The 22316-nt window shown below is 38.9% G+C and overlaps 1 protein-coding gene across 1 annotated transcript in view; it reads left to right on the plus strand.

The window, feature by feature from the left end:
- Nucleotides 1–19764, plus strand: part of LOC113121710 (collagen alpha-1(XXI) chain) — a 37728-nt gene extending 17964 nt beyond the window's left edge. The window contains exons 17-28 of the mRNA XM_026292431.1: nt 3248–3292; nt 5169–5222; nt 6794–6838; nt 8217–8288; nt 8510–8545; nt 11459–11503; nt 15617–15649; nt 16543–16689; nt 16916–16970; nt 17338–17532; nt 18089–18166; nt 18667–19764. Of these exons, the coding sequence (XP_026148216.1) occupies nt 3248–3292; nt 5169–5222; nt 6794–6838; nt 8217–8288; nt 8510–8545; nt 11459–11503; nt 15617–15649; nt 16543–16689; nt 16916–16970; nt 17338–17532; nt 18089–18166; nt 18667–18854 (993 nt within the window). The 3' untranslated portion in view covers nt 18855–19764. The remainder of the gene's footprint in view (nt 1–3247; nt 3293–5168; nt 5223–6793; nt 6839–8216; nt 8289–8509; nt 8546–11458; nt 11504–15616; nt 15650–16542; nt 16690–16915; nt 16971–17337; nt 17533–18088; nt 18167–18666) is intronic.
- The last annotated feature ends 2552 nt before the right edge of the window (nt 19765–22316 follow it).

Below are 22316 nucleotides of genomic sequence, written 5' to 3' on the forward strand. Positions count from 1 at the left end.
TTATTTGGTACTGAAGCACACACAGCCAATAATGTACCTTAAAATATGCACCTGTCAATATGTTCAACAAGTATAATATATAGTAACTGATACAGAACTTATGGATGTGGAGACTGCTTACAAAAAGTATTTCCATGTTAACTCAGCATTCTGTGGATACAACAAGCAAGCAGTTTTTAAGTGGTCCTATAAAGATTTAAAGGAAAAAGTCATCAGGACATAAACACAAGAGCGTAGATTTATTGCTGCTTTTACACACTGCTGTGTGCTAGTAAACTGTCTGCCCACATGCACACGCAAACTTGTTTGTTTCTGTTCCCTGTGGGGACTGATTTACATTCATTTCCCTAACACACACACATACATACTTCTATCTTTGTGAGGACACTCATTGACATAATGCATACCTATTCGGCCACCTATGCCTAATCCTAGAACAAACCTGATTTTATTCTTAACCATCAAACAGCGGTGTGAAAAAGTGAGAACTAGCCAAAATATCCTCCCTTGGGTAAAATGTCTTCACCCTAGTATTATACTGAAAATGGTCCTCACTGAGATAGTTTGAGCATATCTGTCTATACTAGACTTTCCCAGAGAAGAGAGACATGTAGTTCCACTGTGAAACAATGACTGTTTTAACCCAAGCCATGATCTTCTCCTAAACCGATCCATGTAGTTTTCCCCGAAACCTAAGCCCATTCATTTACTGGTGCCATGTTAGATATGTTGGTAGCTGTTCTTTGATGTCAGAGTGAGACACCTGACAAAGCATCAATATTTGATGCTCTGGGATGAGAACACATTGGCACAACACCACAAAAAAACATAATGTTCACATGAATCAGTTTAAACATTAAATATTTGCCTATGAATCTGACAGAGAAAACAGAGAGTAGCCACCCTGAAAGGCCATAAACAAGTAATTGTTATTTATACCTAAATACCACTTGTAAAACCAGTCAGTATTTCTCAACCCATCTAGTTCAAGATCTGAATCATCACCACAGTCAGAGTCCTTCTTATAAATGGACTGAAACAGAAATGATTGGAGATCTTACATCCCTCAGTGAAACTCAGTTTTTTTCCTCTCCAAGAGTGGATCAGTCCAAAACATCCTTTCTCTCTTGTTAACAGATGTGGACTGCAAAGTATCGTTATTCTTGCTACTTGTATGACTCTTTACTAAAAGAAAGGTTTTACTGTAAGGGGTGTTTTTCTTATTTTGATTTGTTCTGACAGTCCCAGTCTAATGCAGACCAAATGTTTCTGATGCAAAATGTTCACATTAGCTAAAGCTCTTGCTTGGTCTTTGTTATTGTCTCCTCCATTCCTCGCAGTTTGTCTGTCATCTTACCTGTCGCTGTTCTGCCCTTCTGCTCACATCTGCTTAAAGGTACAATGTTGTTACCGTATCCAAAAACATATCATTTATCATCCATCCACTGACTTAGGGGCAAGCTGCTGAAAGATGGATGAGTAACATGAAAGTTATGATGCAGGATCCGTTTCACTTTATTGTGTTTGTGAATTTTTTTAAGGGTAAAATATTGGTTGTCTCTTTGATCGTTGCTCATGTTTTTCAACAGAAAACTGGTGCATCTCATTTTTCATTCAATATTTAATTCAATGTTTCCTTCCTTCACAGTCTGAATTTAATTAGAAACTATTTTGTTGATACAACACTGAAATATGACTTTCACAAAATCTTTTTTAGATAGAAAGATTAGAAGAAGACAGAAAGCACATAGTATGTCTTTCTGATGCTCAAGAGCCCCGATGTTGTTACCAACGTAAAGCCACCATGTCAGACATCTGCCGATACCAGGATCCATTAGACATATTTAAGGATTACACCTAGTCATTATCATACCCAGCAAACTTATCTATAATAGAATCATCAATGCGGGTTCACACAGTCTCAGTCCAAAGCACTCCGATTCCTCAGTATGGTCCATTTGTGTTTGCGTGACAGGAGGTGCATTCAGGGCTTTGACAAAACTTGTTTTCCAAAGCTTTTACCTATTCATAAATCACAAGCACATAATACAAGACATAACAGGTCACTGCATAATGTAACCCCTATTCATATATACAACCCCAATTCCAATTATATTATGGGCAATAATTTGTAAATCTCATAAACCCATATAACATAGAAAGCATATCAGATGTTTGAGAAAATTGACCATTTTAAGGAAAAATAAGGTAATTTTGAAATTGATGGCAGCAACACGTCTCAAAAAAGTTTGGACAGAGGCAACAAAATGCTGGTAAGTGGTACTAACAAGGAAGAACATCTTCCAAGATATAGGTAAAATAAGATAAACTTAATCCCAGGTAGTCTTGTAGTGGAAGTAATAAATAGTGAGTAGTAAGATTAGTCAGTAACAGTCATGTTGGTTAGTCATGGTCAAGGTGTAGTAGAGCCTGATGGCAGTGTGGATGAAGGATCTCCTGTATGGTTCAGTCCTGCAGCTCAGTGAGGTGAGTCGTCCACTGCAGCTGCGTCTCTGCTCCATGAGGATGTTGTGAAGGGGATGGTCAGTGTATTCCAGGATGGTCTCTAATTTATGGTGCCTCCCCAGCAGACTGCATCATAAAACAGCACACTTACTGCCATAGTATGATAAAAACGTGTGCAGTATCTTCCTGCAGATGTCTAAGGACCTAAGCCGCTTTAGGAGGAAAAATTGTATCTGCTTTTTTAAATATAAAACATCTTTGTTCAGGGACCTGTCCAGGGTGTACCCCTGCCTTCCACCCAAAGAGTGCTGGGATAGGCTCCAGCAGATCCCTGTGACCCTGGTTAAGGAATAAGTGGGTATAGAAAATGGATGGATGGATGGATCTTTGTTCAGTGACCAGTCCAGGTGCACACCTAGATATTTGTGAGTTGGGACCACTTCAATGTCCACACCACAGATATTAATAGGATAAGGAGGGGGCATAGGCCTTCATTGAAAGTCACTACCACTGTTCAGTAGGAGGCAGTTTATGTGACTCCAGTACACCTGATACATGTAACAATCAGAGTATCAGAGTACTGAATATGACAACTACGCAGAATTGTATGTCACATCTGCTGTGTACAGTGTGGACAGGAATGGAGCCAAAACAGTCCCCTGTGCTGCTCAAAACTCTTCTAGAGATGCATTGACATTGAACTGGTGCTTTATATCACTGATGCTGACATAAAAACGTGATGCAACAGTATGTAATTTTGTCCTTCTGTCTTTGTCCACAGGGTATCCTTGGACCTCCAGGTGTAGTTGGCCCAAAGGGACCTCCGGTAATATCTGGCCTGAAAAACTTGTCAGTGACTTAACGTCATCTGCAGTTTATTTACTGCCTCATATATCAAAACCTTTTAAACTTAAAAAGCAGTTTTTCTTAAGTAAACATTCTGCATGACAACACCTATTTACAATTATCAAGAAGGTTACTGAAAACTGACATGGCATGACCATTTTGAACCAGTACCAAGACTTTTGCTGTTATGTGTCTTTGTACTTTGCTCAATCGTACAGAAATCTTTACTCCTAAAATTACACACAAAAAACAGCTCATATTACCATCTCAGCAGTGCGCTCTAATGAGATCATTAATTTGGCCAAGGCACCATATGAGTCCATTTGATTTATTTAGCCTTGCCATTAAAACATTGAGTGGTTGTTAATTTAGACCCAACGTCACATCAGTGTGTGTGGGGCTGTGGCTGTACACCCATTAAGGGCACCTCCCTCAGGTAAACAACATTGCACAAGGCCAAAGGCAATTACAGCCGAACACTGTGACACTCCTCCATGCTGATGACCAGATACACAATGTTCATAGCTCTGCTCCCCTCCTGTGGTCAAAAAGTGACAATACAGATAGAGTGAATATATATATATATATATATATATAGACACATGTAGATATATCTATATAGATATATCTATATAATGTTGTATGTGTAACAAAGCCAAACTTTGGTGTAGCCTTCTAAAAACACTGAAATGAACCTAAGTCACCTTTAAACAAATGCAAACTTAAGCTGGCAGTGGGCCTCTGAATTATCTGACTCATACAGACGTTTACACATTTACATAGAGTCAAAAGGTGCATCACTTCCAATTGTGTTATTTTTAATATGCCTTTGAGTCAAACTGTCAGGTGACCCAGCCAACCGCAGTCAAATTTCCAATATGCCTGCTCCTGTTCTGGCTTCTTGTTAATTAATTGATATACAGTAGTGTGTCTTATTGCTTGAAATTATGTATTTCATAGTGCAATCAGGATCATTTCAGCATTTCCATAACAATCTATCAAGTTTAATATTCATCCAAATTGAAAAATCTGAAAATATGAATCATGATCAAAGAAAGAGGAGTTCCACTTGCAAGTTTTGCCATTAGCATCTCATTTGCCACATGTGACCATAAAGATCCATCTATAGACTAGATCTTTTGGGGGAGTATTACTCAGTGTGTGGGTGCATTTTATCCTAATATTGTGCCTTTCTGATGACACATCAAATGAAATGTTGGTATGTGCATAATCAGCTCCATGGTAACTAATATCCTCCAAGTAACAAATAATTGATTTGATATTAGACATTCATAATTAGACTCATGCCTACACTGAAGGCATGGGTAAAGATAGAGTGGCTTGATGCTAAGCTCCTGTTACAACAGAATACTTTCTTTAATACAAAAACACAATGTGGATTTGCATGTGTTCAAATGTTGACATGCATGTAGATGTCTTTCTGTGAGCGTATGGAGTAACTGGCACTGTGGGGCATGTTGACCAGTCTTGACAACTTCAAACGTCCTTGCGAAGGTTATGACTTAAGAGTTAAAGTTAAGGTTCGGGTAAGTTTTGACTTTAGGCATTTAGCTGTGATGGTTAAGGTTAGTGTGATGGGCTAGGAAATGCAATATGGCAGTGTCCTCCCAGCTATAGTAAGACCAACATGTGTGTATGTGTGCATGGACCTGAGCCATCTCATTTCTCCCTCAGCGCATCTCGACTAAGCTGTCATGCACTGCCATATTCAGCCCAAAGCACTGTCTGCCGCTTTCATCTCATTCTCTCTCTCCCTGTCATTCTCTTCCCCTCTCATCCTTTCCTTCTCCTCCCTCTCCTTTTCCATCTTTCCTCCAATATCTCTCTCTGTCCAGGGAATCCAGGGACCCCAGGGGCCGCCCGGAGAGATTGGCCAAGATGGTCCCAAGGTCTGTGCATTGAACGTTATAATTAGTTATTATGCTAATGGCCTGCTGTTCCCCAGCCGCTCGGCTATTCTCAGCGTGTTGTAATGTTGTCCCCTCCCTATCCTGTTCTTTTGATATTCCCGTGGAGAAAACAGCATTTTGCTGTGAGGGAGTCAGCGTGTTTGTTGTCAAATTGTAGGTGTTTCTGAATAAGTGATAAATGCCATCCTGCCAAAGATGGCTCACATTTGGATTTGCATTCTCTCTCTTTCTCAGAAGACAAAAACAATTTTAAATTTTGCGATTATGCAAACAGAAGCTTTACATTCTCTACTGATACAGCTAGTTAAAGATTCAAGGGCTATTCTGTTGATTTGTTACTGTTCTTCTATGAGGTCAAATTATTTGTAAGAGACCATTTAAAACAGCAGAGACTGATATTCTCTCTCTGACCTTTATGCGTAAATTCAGTGGAGTGTCCCTTTTAAGGGCTCAGCAAAAGTGGCATGAGAAGACATTCATATTTCCCTGACCTTGAAATGCTCATTTCCTGTCCCTTTGGAGCTTGTATACTCGACACAGCCTGCACAGCACAAAGATGCAAAGAGAGGCAGAAGTGGAAAATGGGAGATTCATGAATAGGAAGCTGAAAATTGTTTCTTTTACACCGTGCGTAACATGGGGATCAGGACACTTTTTAGCACTATGGTGTGTGGTAATTTGATGATTTCATTAGTAAGTAAGCTCACAGTGTAAATAAATAGTAAATAAATAAATAAGTAAACACTTCTAATTATACATGCCAACTAGTTCATTGATTTAGGGAATTTAAAGTGGGTCCTGTTAATTGTGACGCAGTCTGTACTGATATATGGATTCGTACATGATTATTACTAAATTATTACAATACACACCTGCTTTTACAACTATATGGAAACATCCCCATCAACAGATTGAATCCCACAGAAGCTCAACCTGCTAATTGCAAGTGGGACGTACAATGTGTGAACACAAAGTAACCCATAGTGGTTACCTTGATTAGGCAACACAAATAATAAGGTGCTGCAAAATAACCACACAAAGGTCTATGCTTCTGTTTATATCAGACTGGTTAAGAAGTAGGAACCATGTTTACAAAGACATCATTAGACACACAATTTGTACAGCTGCCATTCACTCAGTACAGTACAGTTTTATTGCTACTTTTATTTAAGTGTACTGGGACATCAGTACAATTTGTTGTGACTTAGAAAAGCCATCTATCCTCTAAATTTGTTGAGCCATTAGTCTGATGTGCTGCTGTGATTGCCATCGCTGTTTAAAAGGGAAGAGACCAGACTGGCTGAGAGCATTGTGATTAATCGCCACATACTGTGATTTATAGTCCTCTTCTCTCCACCTTTTGGTGCATGCTGTGCTGCACCTACAAAGGCAAATATCAGCTGCACTCTGATATACCCTTTGTCACTTGTGTTATGATCTGTATAAATGGAGCCTTAAGACGTATGTTAACATTTAGATTTATTGTAGAAATGCATGTAGTCATTGAAGGGGGCTGTCAGACTAAAGTGGTGTGTGTGCGTTTTATCTAGGGCAACTGTGGAGATCCAGGGGCTGCTGGTCCACCTGGCCAGAAGGTTGGTGAAGCAGCTGACTATCACTTTCTTTCACTGTGTATGTTGTCAGTGCTTTCCATCCATCACTGCACTTTCCTTTCCTTTGTGTTTCTTTATTCTTTGCCTCTGACTGTTTTCCTATCTGGTGTCTTGTTTAAAGGTGTTGCCCAACACATACACTTAGGTGTGCAAAACATATGGAGCAATGCAAAATAAAAATAGGATTTGAGATATAGATAATAATAACTGCTAATACAGTACATTGTATATACTACAAAACCAACATATTATGGTTAAATATTCATTTATGCCTCCTTTTAAAAAGAGGTTCTAGATTATATGACACGTAATCTTAGTATATACTTTGTAACCCACCTAATAAAAATTTACATTAGAGTATTATACAATATGTTATGCCCTGGCTTTGGGAAACCCTGACACAACATGCAACTCCCCTCTTCCTGATGTTCAGACGACCACCAGCAACAACAGATTTACAACCCTTGAAATGTTTATTGCTCACAGAGATTATTTTGACTCTGCCATGGTTGTCATAAATGTCCCCTAGCATTCATTTCCTATTGTAATGTACACGTTTTATACCTATTCCCCAAGCTGAGCAAGTCTGCAATGCCGCCCTCATAAAAGCTTGAGTTTGAGAGAGTTCAGCATGACAGTGGGATAAGTGAAGGCACCATTAATTCTCCCTCAAGGGATCAGGGTGTGATCAGGGTGAAAGCTTTTGCCTTTTCTCTTTTCTAAACTAACAGAGAACACCTACTCTTTCTTTCCTCCCATCCTGCCAGCCAGTTCTTATTTCACCACTCTCCGGTTTGAATGCTGCTGATGGCATCTATGTTTTTTTACACGTTTCGCAGAAATTGTCAACCATTGTCATGTCAAAGCAGACTCTAAGTGGTCTCTGTTGTGCTACTTAATGTCAGGTAACCTTGGTTATTTTGTAGGTGCCATCCTTCAAAGCAGATGTTGCATTAGCTTTTAGGAAATTAGGATTTTATGGAAAGCTTGAAAAATTTTTATAACCCATATTTATTCAGCCTTGATTACTGCATAAGAACATTTTCCTTTTCACTGCAGCAGTCTGGGAAGTTGGCACAAAGCATTTAATCACCAGACACACAAACACTGTCAGCTCAGAAACCTGCTCAAGTTTTATAATTTGACCACTTTTTAAAATGTTTTTGTTTTAGCTCTCTCCCTTTAAGATTAAGATGCTGCTTTGTTGGAATACCAAACAAAGACATGATGTATATCACAGTTTTCCCTCTGTGAAATAACGGAGGGATACTACTTTCTGCAAACCTTTTCTTTTACACCTTTTGTTGCCATCCATCGATTCACAAAGATCAATAACTGTTTTCAATAACCGCCTTTCCAGGGCTCAGTGGGGCAGTCAGGTTTTCCAGGGCTGCCAGGTGGCATGGGACTGCCAGGGTTCAAAGGTCACAAGGTGAGGAAGCCTATAAGGAGTCAATGCTTACACAAAAAAACAAATAAATGATCTGCATGGTTTTGGTTTGATGACATGATTCACTTCAATGATACTGAAGTTTGTGTTTCACACTCAGTTTGTGCCCAGACACAAAAATACAAATAATACTAACCCAGGTCAGTCTTGGTAAAAATGTGAATATAAGTTGGACATTTCTAATGTTCAGTGTTATATTTTAGGGGGAGACAGGAGAGGCTGGCCCTAAAGGAATCCAGGTATTGTACTTTTCCTTCACACATCTACTGGAAAGTCACCGGGTCAAGAAAAAGTTTAAATTAGAGTTTTATCATACAACTTATACTGAAATAAAAACCTGTACTGTGAATTAATAAACATCACTAATTTTGTGCAAATGATTTTATCACTGTGAATAAAGCAGACTCATCACCACAGGGAGTGAGAGATCTCAGAGATCATCAGGTAGATTCTGTGTCCCGATAGAAAAAAAAAATCATTAATTGCTATGAAAAAAAAAAAAAAACATTTCAGAAAATATATCTGATGAATTTAATGAATTCTTAATCAATTTGTCTCCCCTGTTACACTGTAATACAGCCACTGTAATTTGTGGTGTTTTTTTTATTTTTATATGTGTAAATTAAAACTGCACATAAACACTGGTGGATGCATTTCATAGCAGTCAAAAAGGTACAGCAGTGATCAGAGAGATACTCATAGTATCAAACAAAATGATCATACTCAGTATTGCATGGAAGAACCTTCACAGTGGATGACTGCCTCAGGTTTTTAACCCATAGACATCACCAGACAGCCGACTCCTTCACTGCAACCTCATACAGCTCTTGCTTGATGTGGGGTCTCTCTGCCTTTAGACTGGTCTTCAGCAAGTGGAATTCAGTTTACGTATTCAGCAGTAAAACCATCAATAAATGCCTGTGTGCTCTTTCCAAGTACCAGCCATAGTCGCCCAAGCCATCGCACTACCAGCCCCAGATGAGGTGGTGTGCTTTGGACTGTGAGCTTTTCCATTTTTTTTCTCCACACTTTTTTCATATTAGTAGAGAATAATGTTTGTCTCTCCAGAGCTTTATTACAGAACTAAAGTGGTTTTCTTTCCTTTTGTATGTTTCTATTAACTACAACCTGTTTTTTCTGTTTTAAAGTGCAATAATTCATTTGCATCTTATGGTGAATCCTGGTCATGAAGTCTTTTTGTGATCAATGACAAGGAAACATGTACTGTACACCTAAAGACTTTACTAGGCTAATTATTTTCCACTCTTCTACTTGTTGTCATTGATCTACCATATTATTTTACTGCATAATTTTGGAAAACCTATTACCGCAGAGGCATGGCAACATATCACAGCGCTGCCAAAAATGTGGCCACAACAAAGAGTCACAAACTATTGAAATCTCTCATCATTGTCCAGATTCATAATGTTAAACAGCAACAAGCATCCTGAAGTTATTCTACAACAGTCAAGTAACGCACATTTAACTCAAACACAAGTCTTAGTTGCAGTCTGAGCCAACAGGGCGTGCTGCAGCACCATCAGCACCACCCTAACCTGTGCCTACTTTGATAGGTATGTGACAGATTTTTGCTTTCTTTACCTGAATGGACACATGTTTACTCATTAAAACAAAACTCCATCTTAAGCTAAATGGCAGCTCTTTACTGTCAATCAGCTCAGAGCCACTTGTGAGCTCTTTTGTGATTAAACTAAGACTTAATCATCGCACAACCACTCTAGAGAAACTTAATAGCCAAATGTAAAATTACCTAAATATACTAAAGCTGACACTTGACCCTGTCGTTGTTTCCATTATTATATTTCAAACAAAATAAAACAAATAAACAGCGAAACTAATGGAGAAAAGTGAGGCTGCCCAGAAAAATCTGTTATGACTTGTCATTTTCTTAGTAATGATTAAAAGCTGGATGATAATTTATACTAATGATTAGATTCACTTTGTATAGACACATCATGTCTATGTTGTGTAAATTGTCCGTCACCTATATTTGCTCACTCAGCAGGAACCTGGGGTTGATCCCAGCATGAGCACGTAAACATCTCCACATTCATCAAGATGCCACCAGACTTAACTATTATTAACAGTGTCCCTCACAAACTGAGCAAACAAAGTATGTAATGGATGCTCTGATTTAGCTGTGGCCTGAAAAGAGTCTGATGGCCCAGAGGAGCAAAGTAAGAAGAGCAGTGTGTTATATCCCTGCAGGATGCAGTTGGAAAACCACATGAGATATAAAGTCAGGTTTGTTAAAGGTCACTGCTAGCCAATTCCTATCCCTCTGTGGCTGCTAGTGCTAATCATGACCTTTTCTCCACTCACACACAGAGAATGAAGACGTTAAGCAGTAGTGTAGTACACACACATGACCGCATACACACTCTGTCATTATACACATTCAATCTCACCCTAACCTAACCACACACACACAGAGAGACATACTTCCTCTCTTTGTGGGGACACTCATTCACTTAAGGCATTCCCTTGACCCTTACTCTAAGGTTAACCATCACAGCTGTCTAACCTCAACTCTTACCCTAACCCTAGTGTGAATCTAATTTTAACCTTGAGCCTAAAATCAAGTCTTAACCTTCAAACAAGAGTCTGAAAAAGTGAGGAAAGGCTAAAGTGTCCTCACTCCCACAGAATCATGCTCAACATCCATCCATCCATTATCTATACCCCCTTATTCCTAACCAGGGTCCCAGGGATCTGCTGGAGCCTATCCCAGCTCTCTTTGGGTGAAAGGCAGAGGTACACCCTGGACAGGTCACCAGTCCGTCACAGGGCCACATAGAGACAAACAACCTCACACACTCACACTCACTCCTATGGGCAATTTAGAGTCACCAATCAACCTGACATACATGTTTTTGGACTGTGGGAGGAAACCAGAGTACCTGGAGAAAACCCACGCAAGCACAGGGGGAACATGCAAACTCCACACAGAAAGGCCCCTGATGGGTTTCAAACCAGGAACCTTCTTGCTGCGAGGCAACAGTGCTAACCACTAACAGTCTGTGCTGCCCATGCCCAAAATCACAAAGATAGAAACAGACACGAGCCACATGAGGCCATGTATGTGGACAAACACATTAACCTTCAGTTAATTGTGATGTATATTTTTCCAGGGGGAGCGAGGCATAGATGGAGATCCAGGGACCCCCGGTGTACCAGTGAGTGTTGCATTATTATGGTTCCACTGGGTGGCAGCAAAGCTTTGGTTTCCAAATGTTCCAGTGTGTGTGTGTGTGTGTGTGTGTGTGTGTGTGTGTATATGTGCACATTTACAAGGAACAAATATCCCCACAAGGGCATTTGGATGAGGAACAATATCGTTACCACTCATTATTTACAATGAGCTAATTTATGTTAGAGTTTAAATTTCTGGATGTTAATGAGATTAGTTTGGGATACAGGTGGGATTAGGATTATTAATGTTATATAGACAATATAAAAATTTTGAAATAAATTGAAGAACAGATTACCAGTATCATTAGAACATTTACACAAAAATAAGGCTATAGTATATATAAGCTTGTGATTTTGGATTGTTTGTTTGTTGTAGTTAATAATATAAATCACTTAATTTAATCCCCATAAAAAAACATAAAAAAAAATAAAATGGTAGTAATTTATCCTGCTAATATAACACCCATCTGAAACTCAAGGTAGTTTACAAGATTAAAATCAGACACCACATAAAAATGCAATAAAAGACCAAATAGAGTACAAACAAACACTGCCACTGAGCAGGAAAAATAAACCACGAGACTGAATAATGACATGGGTGCTGCAGATGGTAATATAAAATCATAAAGTCAAATAAAATGTAGTTTGAAAAAGTTAACTTTCAGCAGGGAATCAGAACCAGGTTAGTGACTTAGCCAAGGTAATCTGTTTAGCAGAGTTGTTCCACAGTCTCAGGGCCCTCATGGCAAAGCTACTGCCTGCTTTGGTGTTTAGGCTCAACAACCAACCACATGAGGATCATAGTGTCACGGTTCAAATTCCTGGCAACAGTAAAGTGGACTGAACAATTATATGCATTTAACTAAAAATCACCGGTCACCTTAGAGGCTAATGGTTTGTCAACGTCTGGCCAGTCGGAGCAAGAAAACAAATCTAGGCAGGTGAAGGTAGGAAGGCAGATCAGAGGCAGGCAGCTGGTCTAGGAGTGTAGTCACACCAGCAACTAAAACAGCCAAATCTATTCATTTCAGTGGAATCACTGTGAGCAGCAAATCCATGCAAATGTTTTACATCTAGTTCAACTTTGTCACACAAATTTACACTGTTAACCAATAACAAGCTATCTCAACACTTCTTGTTAAAACATATTAGTATCTAACATGGAGGAATCCACCTGTGGTGTGGCATTATTATTATGACAGATAAAAATGTGTCTTAAATAAACTAATAAGTGTGATAACAGAGTTAATTTCAATCTGTGAGCATGATAAATTTCACTGCAGACATTTTGGCTTGCCGAAGCAGAAACAGTCCAGGTGTTGCTGATGACGTGATTGATAAGTTTAAGTGTCACAGTGAAAAATACCAGTGGTGGGCAGGTTATTTGTAAACCACAATAAATTACTTATTGTGTTTAGGTCATTGAAAACGTAATCACATGAGTTTATTAATCATACATGAAGTAAGTTCATGTAAGTTACTCACAGCAGCTCCTTCAGGTGCCTTTATACAAGTCCCAATCCTCCACAACACTCATCTTGTATTTAACACACAAAGAGAAATAAAACCAGATATTATAGTTTAACGAGATTCCACACACTAACTTTATATATACAATAGTTATGCGAACGCCAGATGTAGATGTGCATGTAACAAACATTAACAAGTCAGCAAAGAAAACACATTTAGATCAGGCTTTACCACACCGAATGGTGTAAAAGGTAAAATAGGGTTTCATAAGGTGAGAGGAGCATTATCTTCATCATCTAGCATCATCATCTAGATATGAACAAAATGATATAAATTGCTGTGCGACCGACGATTTCCTGCTTTCTAGCCAAGGTTTTTATTTGATACGTTTTAATATGAACTTAATAGAAATACCAAATGAGTAGCTTTTAAGAATTGATTGGTAAGAACTGATTACTGGGGCATTGATTTTTCACTTCCCTAGGTAGGAATTATACAGTGCAGTCAGGTGTGTGTGTGTGTGTGCAACAGGATCTGCATTGCATCATGTGGCATCCCTCTTGTCTGTGAAAGATAAAACAATTTTATTTCACTGTATGCTGCTTATTGTTCACACTGAAATTTCACAGTGTTGAGAGCAGTCCAACTTCTATGTGACATTCTGTCAAGGCTAAACGCATCAGCAGTGAATCATAAGTTTGTCTCCACTGAAATAAATATGACATCATTTTGTCTTCAGACAGACTTCCTAATTCTGCCTGGGCAAAATAAATATCACTCTGCACCACAGAAGAAAAAGGTGTGCTCTGTTTAAGTTGTTTTCATTCTCACACCCACTGCCACCATCTTAATAATGTGGCATTAAGATGTAGCACAAAATAAAGGCAGGTTTTTCTGCACAGTGATTTGTACAACAACAGTTTCAAAGTTTTGGTGCATAATGGCAAAAAATAAGTCAATTCCAAATGCACAGTAAAGTGCAATACCTGTTTTCTTATAATGACGTGACGACAACGTACCGTGGAAGGAACAAGGAATGAAAGGTAGGACAGTGAATGAGTGAGGCAGAGGTGAACAGCTGTTTATTAATTATACACTAAATGTTTACATGCATCATGGATAACGTGAGCCTTTCTTCAGTTTAAGGTGTTTTCTAAAGCAGCATAGCAACAGCTCCAGTGATACTGTGGTTGAGGCATAATCGTAATGCAAAGTGTGATATTCATTAACATGCTTTTAAATGTCATTAAGCTTCTAATAATAGCAGAGAGTAACCTAACTTAAAAACCTTTAGCCTTCAGTGACTTAGGCCAGGAAAAGACAAAATGTATAAATATATTTACCCCCAACCAAACACATGTGCTAAATCTATTTTAAAATAACTGAAGAAAATGGTTTATAGTCCTCAATGCAAACAACTTAAAAGTTGATGCCTCTTTCTAATTACATAAACTACTTCGTTTTCTGATGGTGCAGTAACAATAATCTGAGATCCATCATTGAGTCCAACACCAGGGAAGTCCATATATGCTTTTCTGAGAGCCTGCAAAGTGTGAATGTCCAGTGGAATCAAAATGAGGCTGTGTGACTGTTGTACTAATTGATTTTGGGGATCACTCTGCTGCATTGCTGCATTTTCCAAGTCGCCAAATATCTCTGAGTTGTTGACTTTCATTCCTGGTGTTGCAGGAATCCCTGAAGGAAAATTCAGGTATTCTTGTAGTGAAAGTAGTAAGAAGTAAAAGTAGACAGTACTTTGCCATCCTTGGTGCATTTGAAAAAGTCTGCAATGTTTGATTAACTCACTGCCATTCAGAGTTTCAAGCACATTTCATCCCCCTCTTTGCCAGTTTCTCTTCTGGATCTTAAAACTCTGACGCATCTTTAAAGTCCTCCTCTCTACTTCTAACACTTTTCCACCCTAAGAGCTCTGTTAAGGGTTAAGATGCTTCATGAATAACTTGTATCTTCATGAGGATCTCTGCTTAAATTTTAAGGGAAGTTGATGGAAAATGCCCACGATTCTAATAATTTTTGCAGAACTTCTTCACTGGAAACAACTCTTTAAGCTAGATATTTATGTTTTTGTTGACCCATCTATCCACCCTGACCTCCACTCTTATGTAAACCTTGTTGTATAAGAATATCACCTGAGAGTTTTGAGTCAGAACAATACTTCCTGACATGACTGGTATGGCTTTCAACAAAGCTTCTTAAGGCCACTTATTTGTGTGAGGTACCAGGTTAATGATAACTGGAGAGGATTTTAAGAAAAACAGAATGCACATAGAGCCTTAAGTATATCTATATTGTACTTGATGCTACAGGAAAGCCTTATAGAACTGGTGTTACCAGTGGTCTACCAGATGGATTTTTCATCATATTACAACAACTAACCAAACAAAAGCTTTAGAAATGCAGTACATTAATCAATCCAAAGTGTTTTGTAAGTCACTGGTTTTGACAGAAAAGAGAGTGGTTCTGCATCAGCAATGCAGAGCAGCGAGCACAGCTCTTCTGACATACTGTCTGCCTTTGATATGTAAGCAGAAGTTTCTAACTGTCTCTATATTCCTCCCTCTTCTCTTTCCTCCCCACCCTTCTTGCTCTTTTCTTTCTTCCATCAGGGCGAAGAGGGACCCAGGGGAAGGAAAGGAGAGGTTTGTCGAATTAGACTTTGCGGTATTAGATATAATCCATTCTGTCTTATTCTGCACCACAGTGAGAAGCCCTGTCAGACTGCATGGCTGCTATAGGAGACTTACAGAGCCAATACCTCCAGGCTTGGGGAAATCTGGTTTCCTCAGGCAAAAATATACATCACAAAGCACTCTTTTCTGAAGGCACACACATCTTAAATATCAAACACTTACTGTACTATCTGCAGAAACACAATTTGTGGAGATACAGCCTTCCTCGGTTGTTTCAGTGCTGTACCATCCGTAGGATATCATTTAATACAAGTCTCCACTGTATAAAATGCTTTTTGATTACTAATAAAAACCATCGAATGAGTAGAAAAGATTGGGATGGTGTTTGTAGTTTTAATTGCTGTAATTGTTAAGCCCCTTGGGTTATTGTTGTTAAACTTTTCTTATAGCTATTTAGATATTTAAGCTAATGTAGCTCTTTTATTGTGTCCAGCAAAGCAACAATGTCTTAATTATGCACTTGATGGCTACATACATGATGTATTTCTTAATGAATGAGCCTAAAGCTGCTTGTGCTGGGCAAAACCTAATTTTCCTGATTGTGGTAAATGAAAGCAGACAAACACAGTGTTTATTTCATCCCTTACCTTTCAGCACTCTAAAGGTAGAAGATGGTTAGAACGCTTATAATCTTTCATCACTGTTTCACTTCAGTCTTACAGATGAGCTGTGCCCAGTTACCGTTAAGCATGTTTGGACATTGTTATGGGCAGCAGGTAGCAAACTATCAATCGATCTTTATATAGCAGACAATCTCATTTGGTCAATTACTGAAAAAGTGGTCACTCACATTTTTCTGTCTTATAATGTAAGATTTTCTGTCCTTCCTGCTGCCTTTTCAGAAAGGTGTGACAGGTGATGTGGGCCCCAGGGGGCCTGAAGGAAAGAAAGGGGACATGGGCCACATGGGTGCTGTTGGTCCCCGGGGATTTCCTGGCCAAGATGGGTTGCCAGGCCAACCAGGCCAGCCAGGGTATCCAGGGAAACCTGTAAGTAAACCTGTGCCAACCACGTCCTCTTAGCAGATTAACAAAATAGAGAGAAAAAATGGGCTGAATGATAAAATCAGTGATCCCCTGCCTGGGTTGGGAGAGTTGTAGGAGTAATGGTACAGACCATGAAATACTTAGAAGATGCTATCAGTCATCAGGCATACTCAGTTGTTTGTTTTCTGGGGTGGATTCATTGGAATTAAAGTGTAATTGTGTATTGCAGGGCAAGTCTCCCTCAGATGAACATCTTTTAAAGCTTTGCACTGATGTTCTGCGTAGTAAGTATCTATTTGCTGTTATATTTCACTATGAAACAGTGAGGGTCTGGATTTTAGTTTCATATTTCACATTATTCACATCTCATCATTCTGACTGATTTACAGGGTTGATAACAATATGCAATGAAAGATATTAATCTGCTAGACAATTTAAGTGATTACTATTAAAATAACTCAAAATGCACAGTAGTGGGGAGTTTTCATTATTTATCCAGTCCAGTCCAGTTTTGTACAGTCATCTCAGTCATGAACTTCTAAGATGACACATTTATACATCAGCTCGGAGGATTATGTGGTCAAAGTGTGTTATGGAAGGACATTTATTACACTAACGGATTACTCAGCACATTGTGGCTCTGCCCTGCAGATCAACTTCCAGCACTGCTCCAGACCCTGGCCCTTCCAGCTAGGTGTGAACCCTGCCAGAGCGTGAAGGGACCTCCAGGCGAGCCAGGAGCACCCGGATCCAAAGGATCCATGGGACCTCCAGGCTACCCTGGCAGGAGTGGTGCTCCTGGTTACCCAGGACCTCAGGGAATACAGGGTCCTGCAGGACTGAAAGGTGAAATGTCTCCTATGTCTGGTCCACTGTCTGAAACTGTAACAAAAATCAACAGCAAGTTTAGAGCTGGGTTAAAAACACAGCGAACAGCAGGGAGACATTAACGTTTACTTGTATGCACTGTATCTCCTGGATACATTTTATGTTGTGGTGTGTCCTATAGAGAATTGTATCTGTGATTTCACCTTCTACAACAAAACATCCATATAAATGTTTTGCTAATTTGTTAAACTCTTGTCTGATGGTTCGTGTTGTGATGTCATGTGGACTGCTGTAAAGCCAACAGTGTCCCGGTGTTTCCACAGGGAACGCCGAAGCTGCAGAAGTCCTTCATGTTATTTAGTTAAATAATATCTTGGATGTAAAATAGTGTTCAGAATTAGTGAAATAAAATACCGTGACCTTAATAAAAGCCTGCAGACCCTTCTAAAGCTTAGGACTGGACACAACTGGCTTAGAGCGAACACAGCCTTTAGTTTCCTGCTGCTCTGAACCTGACAGCTCATTTATAAAAGCTCTAATGGTGTTCTTTAAAGGAGACATATTATGTCCCTAGGTGATGTGGGACCAAGAGGGTTCAAAGGCAGCAAAGGAGAAGGTTACCGAGGACCTGCAGGACCACCTGGACCTCCAGGTATCTGAAAAGTTCAGCCTGTTTTCTGGAATGTCATCCATTATGCCACTTTGTGAAGCTGCATCTGTTTTAGCCATCTAACCATGATGTTCTGTCTTCTGAGCTTTCAGATTTGTACATGACTGCACTTTTAACAAAAATGCATCAAAGCTGTTTGTAGTCTTACATTTTTAATACAAATGTGGGTGGATCCTGCTTGTACTTCATTTTCAATGGCTACTTTTGGTGCCACCTCAGCAGGTGGGGTGAGGGAGGTGAGGGCAGGTTACACACTAAGTGCAGTATTTCTCTGTGGAAGCCACAATTACCTCTTAACTCATCCCATTATTGTAATTTATGATTAGGTATGTGCTATTTTTAATTCAAAGAGAATATTGAATCACATTTAATAACTCCCCCTCACGTGTATTTTCATAAATGACAAAAATGGCAAAAATACAGCTCTGTTTTATCTTAGATGGATACATTTTCTTCTATTTTGTTTTTCCTTATCACTGAAGGGATTCAGGGTCCTCGTGGTTTTGATGGGATCGGCTCTCCAGGCAACCAGGGAATTCCAGGAAAACCAGGACCACCGGGAGAGTCTGGTAAAAGGGGCATCCCTGGGCTTCCAGGAGTGTGTGATATTTCCATGTGTTACCAGACCTACAACCTCAGGGAACATTACAGCAAAGGACCCCATGTCTGATGACACAGTGTGAGAAAGGGTGATTTTCATTTCAACACCCCATGTTTTTGAGGAAACAATTTACTGTATCACTGATTTACAAGATGTGTGTGACTATTGACTCATTTTTGACAGAGTGTTCAGCTGCATTAGAGGCAGATACAACCTCATTAGTTGAGATTATGTGAAATGGGTGCGGTGTTTATTTATGAATATTGAATTCATTACCAAAGACGGTAAGCAATGACTAATACTAATAATAAAGACTACCTAGCCAGCTGAGGTACCAGGCTGAAATGGCTGCTTTATACTTTAAATTTGCAAAGTTTGACGCCAGGTTTAAAATGATAGTTTCTATTCCTGCAAGTCTGAGATAAAACTGATTTGTGGTGTTTTTTATGTAACTTGCAAGAGAATCAGGAGTCAGGATAACATTAAAAATAGCTACCTCCTCTTTCACCCAAATGACTCTTTAATGATATGGAAGACTTTGCTAAACAGACAAAATGCTAATATGTATGATTGTGCACATGTGTGCATATGTGTGCACAAAAAAAAACAGACATATCTAATCAACAAAACCTAAAAAAAGGAAACTAAAAGAAGTCATGATGCATTACAATTAAGACTAGTAAGGCTTTGACCTTTTTTTTGTATATAGACTGTGGAAAAAACTGAGATCCCTTACTGATAAAACTCAGGGAGACAGCGTTATCTAATTAACCCTCCCTTAACAGGGGTGCTGGGCTCAGACATAACTTATCTTCAATCTACAAGGCTGCCCTTTTATCTGTTCCCTGGTAGTTTAGAAACTTTTCACATGTCCTGCAGGGAGGACACACTTCACACTCAGTTTGTGGATCAGAGGAAGCACAAGAGTCGACCATTAGATCCTAATGACCCTCACTTCTGTTCTCTTCTACTGTTCACCTAACGAGCCTATTCAGACCAGGTGTGAAGTGAAACCAACTCAGGAGTGTTGGTCTAACGACTCTCACCCCAGTTACATAGTTCACCTAATGAGCCTATTCAGGCTAAGGGGAGGAGTGAAACCAACCTGAAGGATAATTTTGAGTTTCCTACCAGCTTTTCCTTACACTGAAGAAGCCATTTGGATTGGTGGTGAAACGTTTCGACTACTAGAAGTCCAGTTGCCATGACTCAGCTTCTAGATAACATCAAATGGATGTTACCTAATTAGCTGATAGATTATATGAGTCCATGAGCTGTTCAATAGGCTTTGTGAGTTGAGGTTTACATACATCAAGGTTAAATCTGCCTTCAGTGCAACTCTACCTCAGAAAAGTGATTGTATCTAGAAATTATATGAAAAGTACAGCACATTCCTGAATGGTGATACAACACAATCAATAAAATGGAGACACCATTTTGTTAGATTATCTTGTGAAAGGTGTAGAATTCTTTTGAACCTAAAAAGAAACTCTCATAAATGAAATCCCTCCAACTACACAAACTTTTATTTATCAGTTCATTCTTTCACTCAGCCTGTTTTTAGTGCATTTTACATCTAATCCTTCTGGAGGAAAAAACATTTCTCTACCAAGGGTAAGTGCTAATTCATCACTGTGACAGATATGGTTATTAGATGGTTTTACCCATCATCTTTGTAGTCTTATACAGACTTATTTTGCATTGCCATAACATCTCAGACCTTTATTTACCTCAACAGCTGATTTACGCTGGCTTATATTATTAAAAATCCCTTTTTCTACTTTCCCCTTTTCTAAAAGTATATTTTATATAGACGCCTTCCAGTTTCCTGATTTGTTGCCATTTTAATTTTCTGTTAAGTAAACTGTTAAAACTTCATCCATGTTTACATGGTATCTTGATATATTCAAAGCAGTGTGCACAAGTTCCATCACTGCAAATACAGTTGCACGTACACATTTCTGGAGTTTCTTTTCCCTAAAAAATACTGTTTTTGTTCACTGATTATATCTAATTGCTTTGTTTGTGGACCCAGATTAACTTTCCACCAGCTGAATAATGAATCTTAATAATAATTCCTGCACTGCTGATTTATATCACAATTTACAAAAGTCTCCCAATGGTTCAGAGAGTGTACTTCAGATATACACATGGAGATGCCGAATGAACCACTGCTGTTGCAGTTGTTGCACTGGCTCATTCGCATCAAAACATCAATAATCCTATTTTGGGACGGCAATGCTGCAACTTTATAACACATGTATGTGTATGAAGGCTGAAGTGTATCCATTAAAATCGTCATAGCTCACTGAATTTACAGTCCATTTTCCAGCAGTTTGGTTTGTTGCAATTACCAAACATGCATTTATGATTCAGAATACTTGATGAAATTGAAAAAATGGAGATTTTCATAATAAATACAATGTTTCTAGATTGTAATAGTAATATTGCTATATATATATATATATATATATATACACTTTGTAGTTATTAAAAAAATATATTTTGTTCTCACTGCACTGTAAATTGGCTGCCATAGTATAATTTTGTATGTGATTTTGGAAATAAAGAATGACATATTATTAAATATTAATTTACCAATTATATTCTATATTTTGTTATTTCTAATTACATTTTCTAGAAGAATTCTCTAGACCCTTATTATATAAAGCACATGTCATTGGTTATATTTCAACTACAATTCATTCTATTACTGGGACTCTTATTGACTTTTATTGAAAACAATATAGCTACATTAACTTTTTGTGGCTGTAAATCAATTTATTTATGCTAATAGAATATGATTGTGTGTAATAATAAATAGCAGATTCCACTCATTCAGGTACTGAAACAGCAGGGCATGTGGAGTACATGCACATGTAGAACCTCCCTACCAGCTCCAGGGAGCAGGAGTAAAACTTAAGCGTGAAAAGCTTGCTCTGTCCTGAATGCTGAAAACATCACTGTCACACATTGGTTGGCTAGTTCAGTGATCCACGTGGTTGCCCTTGTTGCCCTGGCCTGTCCCCAGCAGACTTGGCCCAAAGATGGACCAAGAAAAGAAAAAAGATACTCAACATCCAATGGCCATTTTCTGTGAAGCAATCAGAAAATAGGAGGAGTAGAATGACTGTAGACAGGGTGGACATAGCAAACACACTTCCAGGTTTGAATCCATATAGGAAATAACCAGTGGCTCCAACAAGCCCTGCTTCCCATTGACTTCCATTGAAAAATCAGTGCCAATAAGTCACTATTGTTTCCACAGTAACTAATGTGGCTTTGTCATCCTTGCTTTAACATGCTCTTAATCCTAATTTTTTCCAGGTCGATATTTGCCAAAGATATTATGTATATGTATATGTAAATGTAAATAACTGTCCAATCAGGTGCCGCCTTTAATCCACATCGCCTCGTTCCACCCCTACGTGGGGATGATTGACAGGTTGCTTTACCCTTACAAATTATGGCTTTAGGCTACCTGCTCCTCCATGGGAGGAATGGTTTGCCGCAGCTTGAGAACAGTGTAGA

The sequence above is a fragment of the Mastacembelus armatus genome, chromosome 20 (assembly GCF_900324485.2).
Source record: "Mastacembelus armatus chromosome 20, fMasArm1.2, whole genome shotgun sequence".
NCBI classification, from domain to species: Eukaryota; Metazoa; Chordata; class Actinopteri; order Synbranchiformes; family Mastacembelidae; genus Mastacembelus; species Mastacembelus armatus.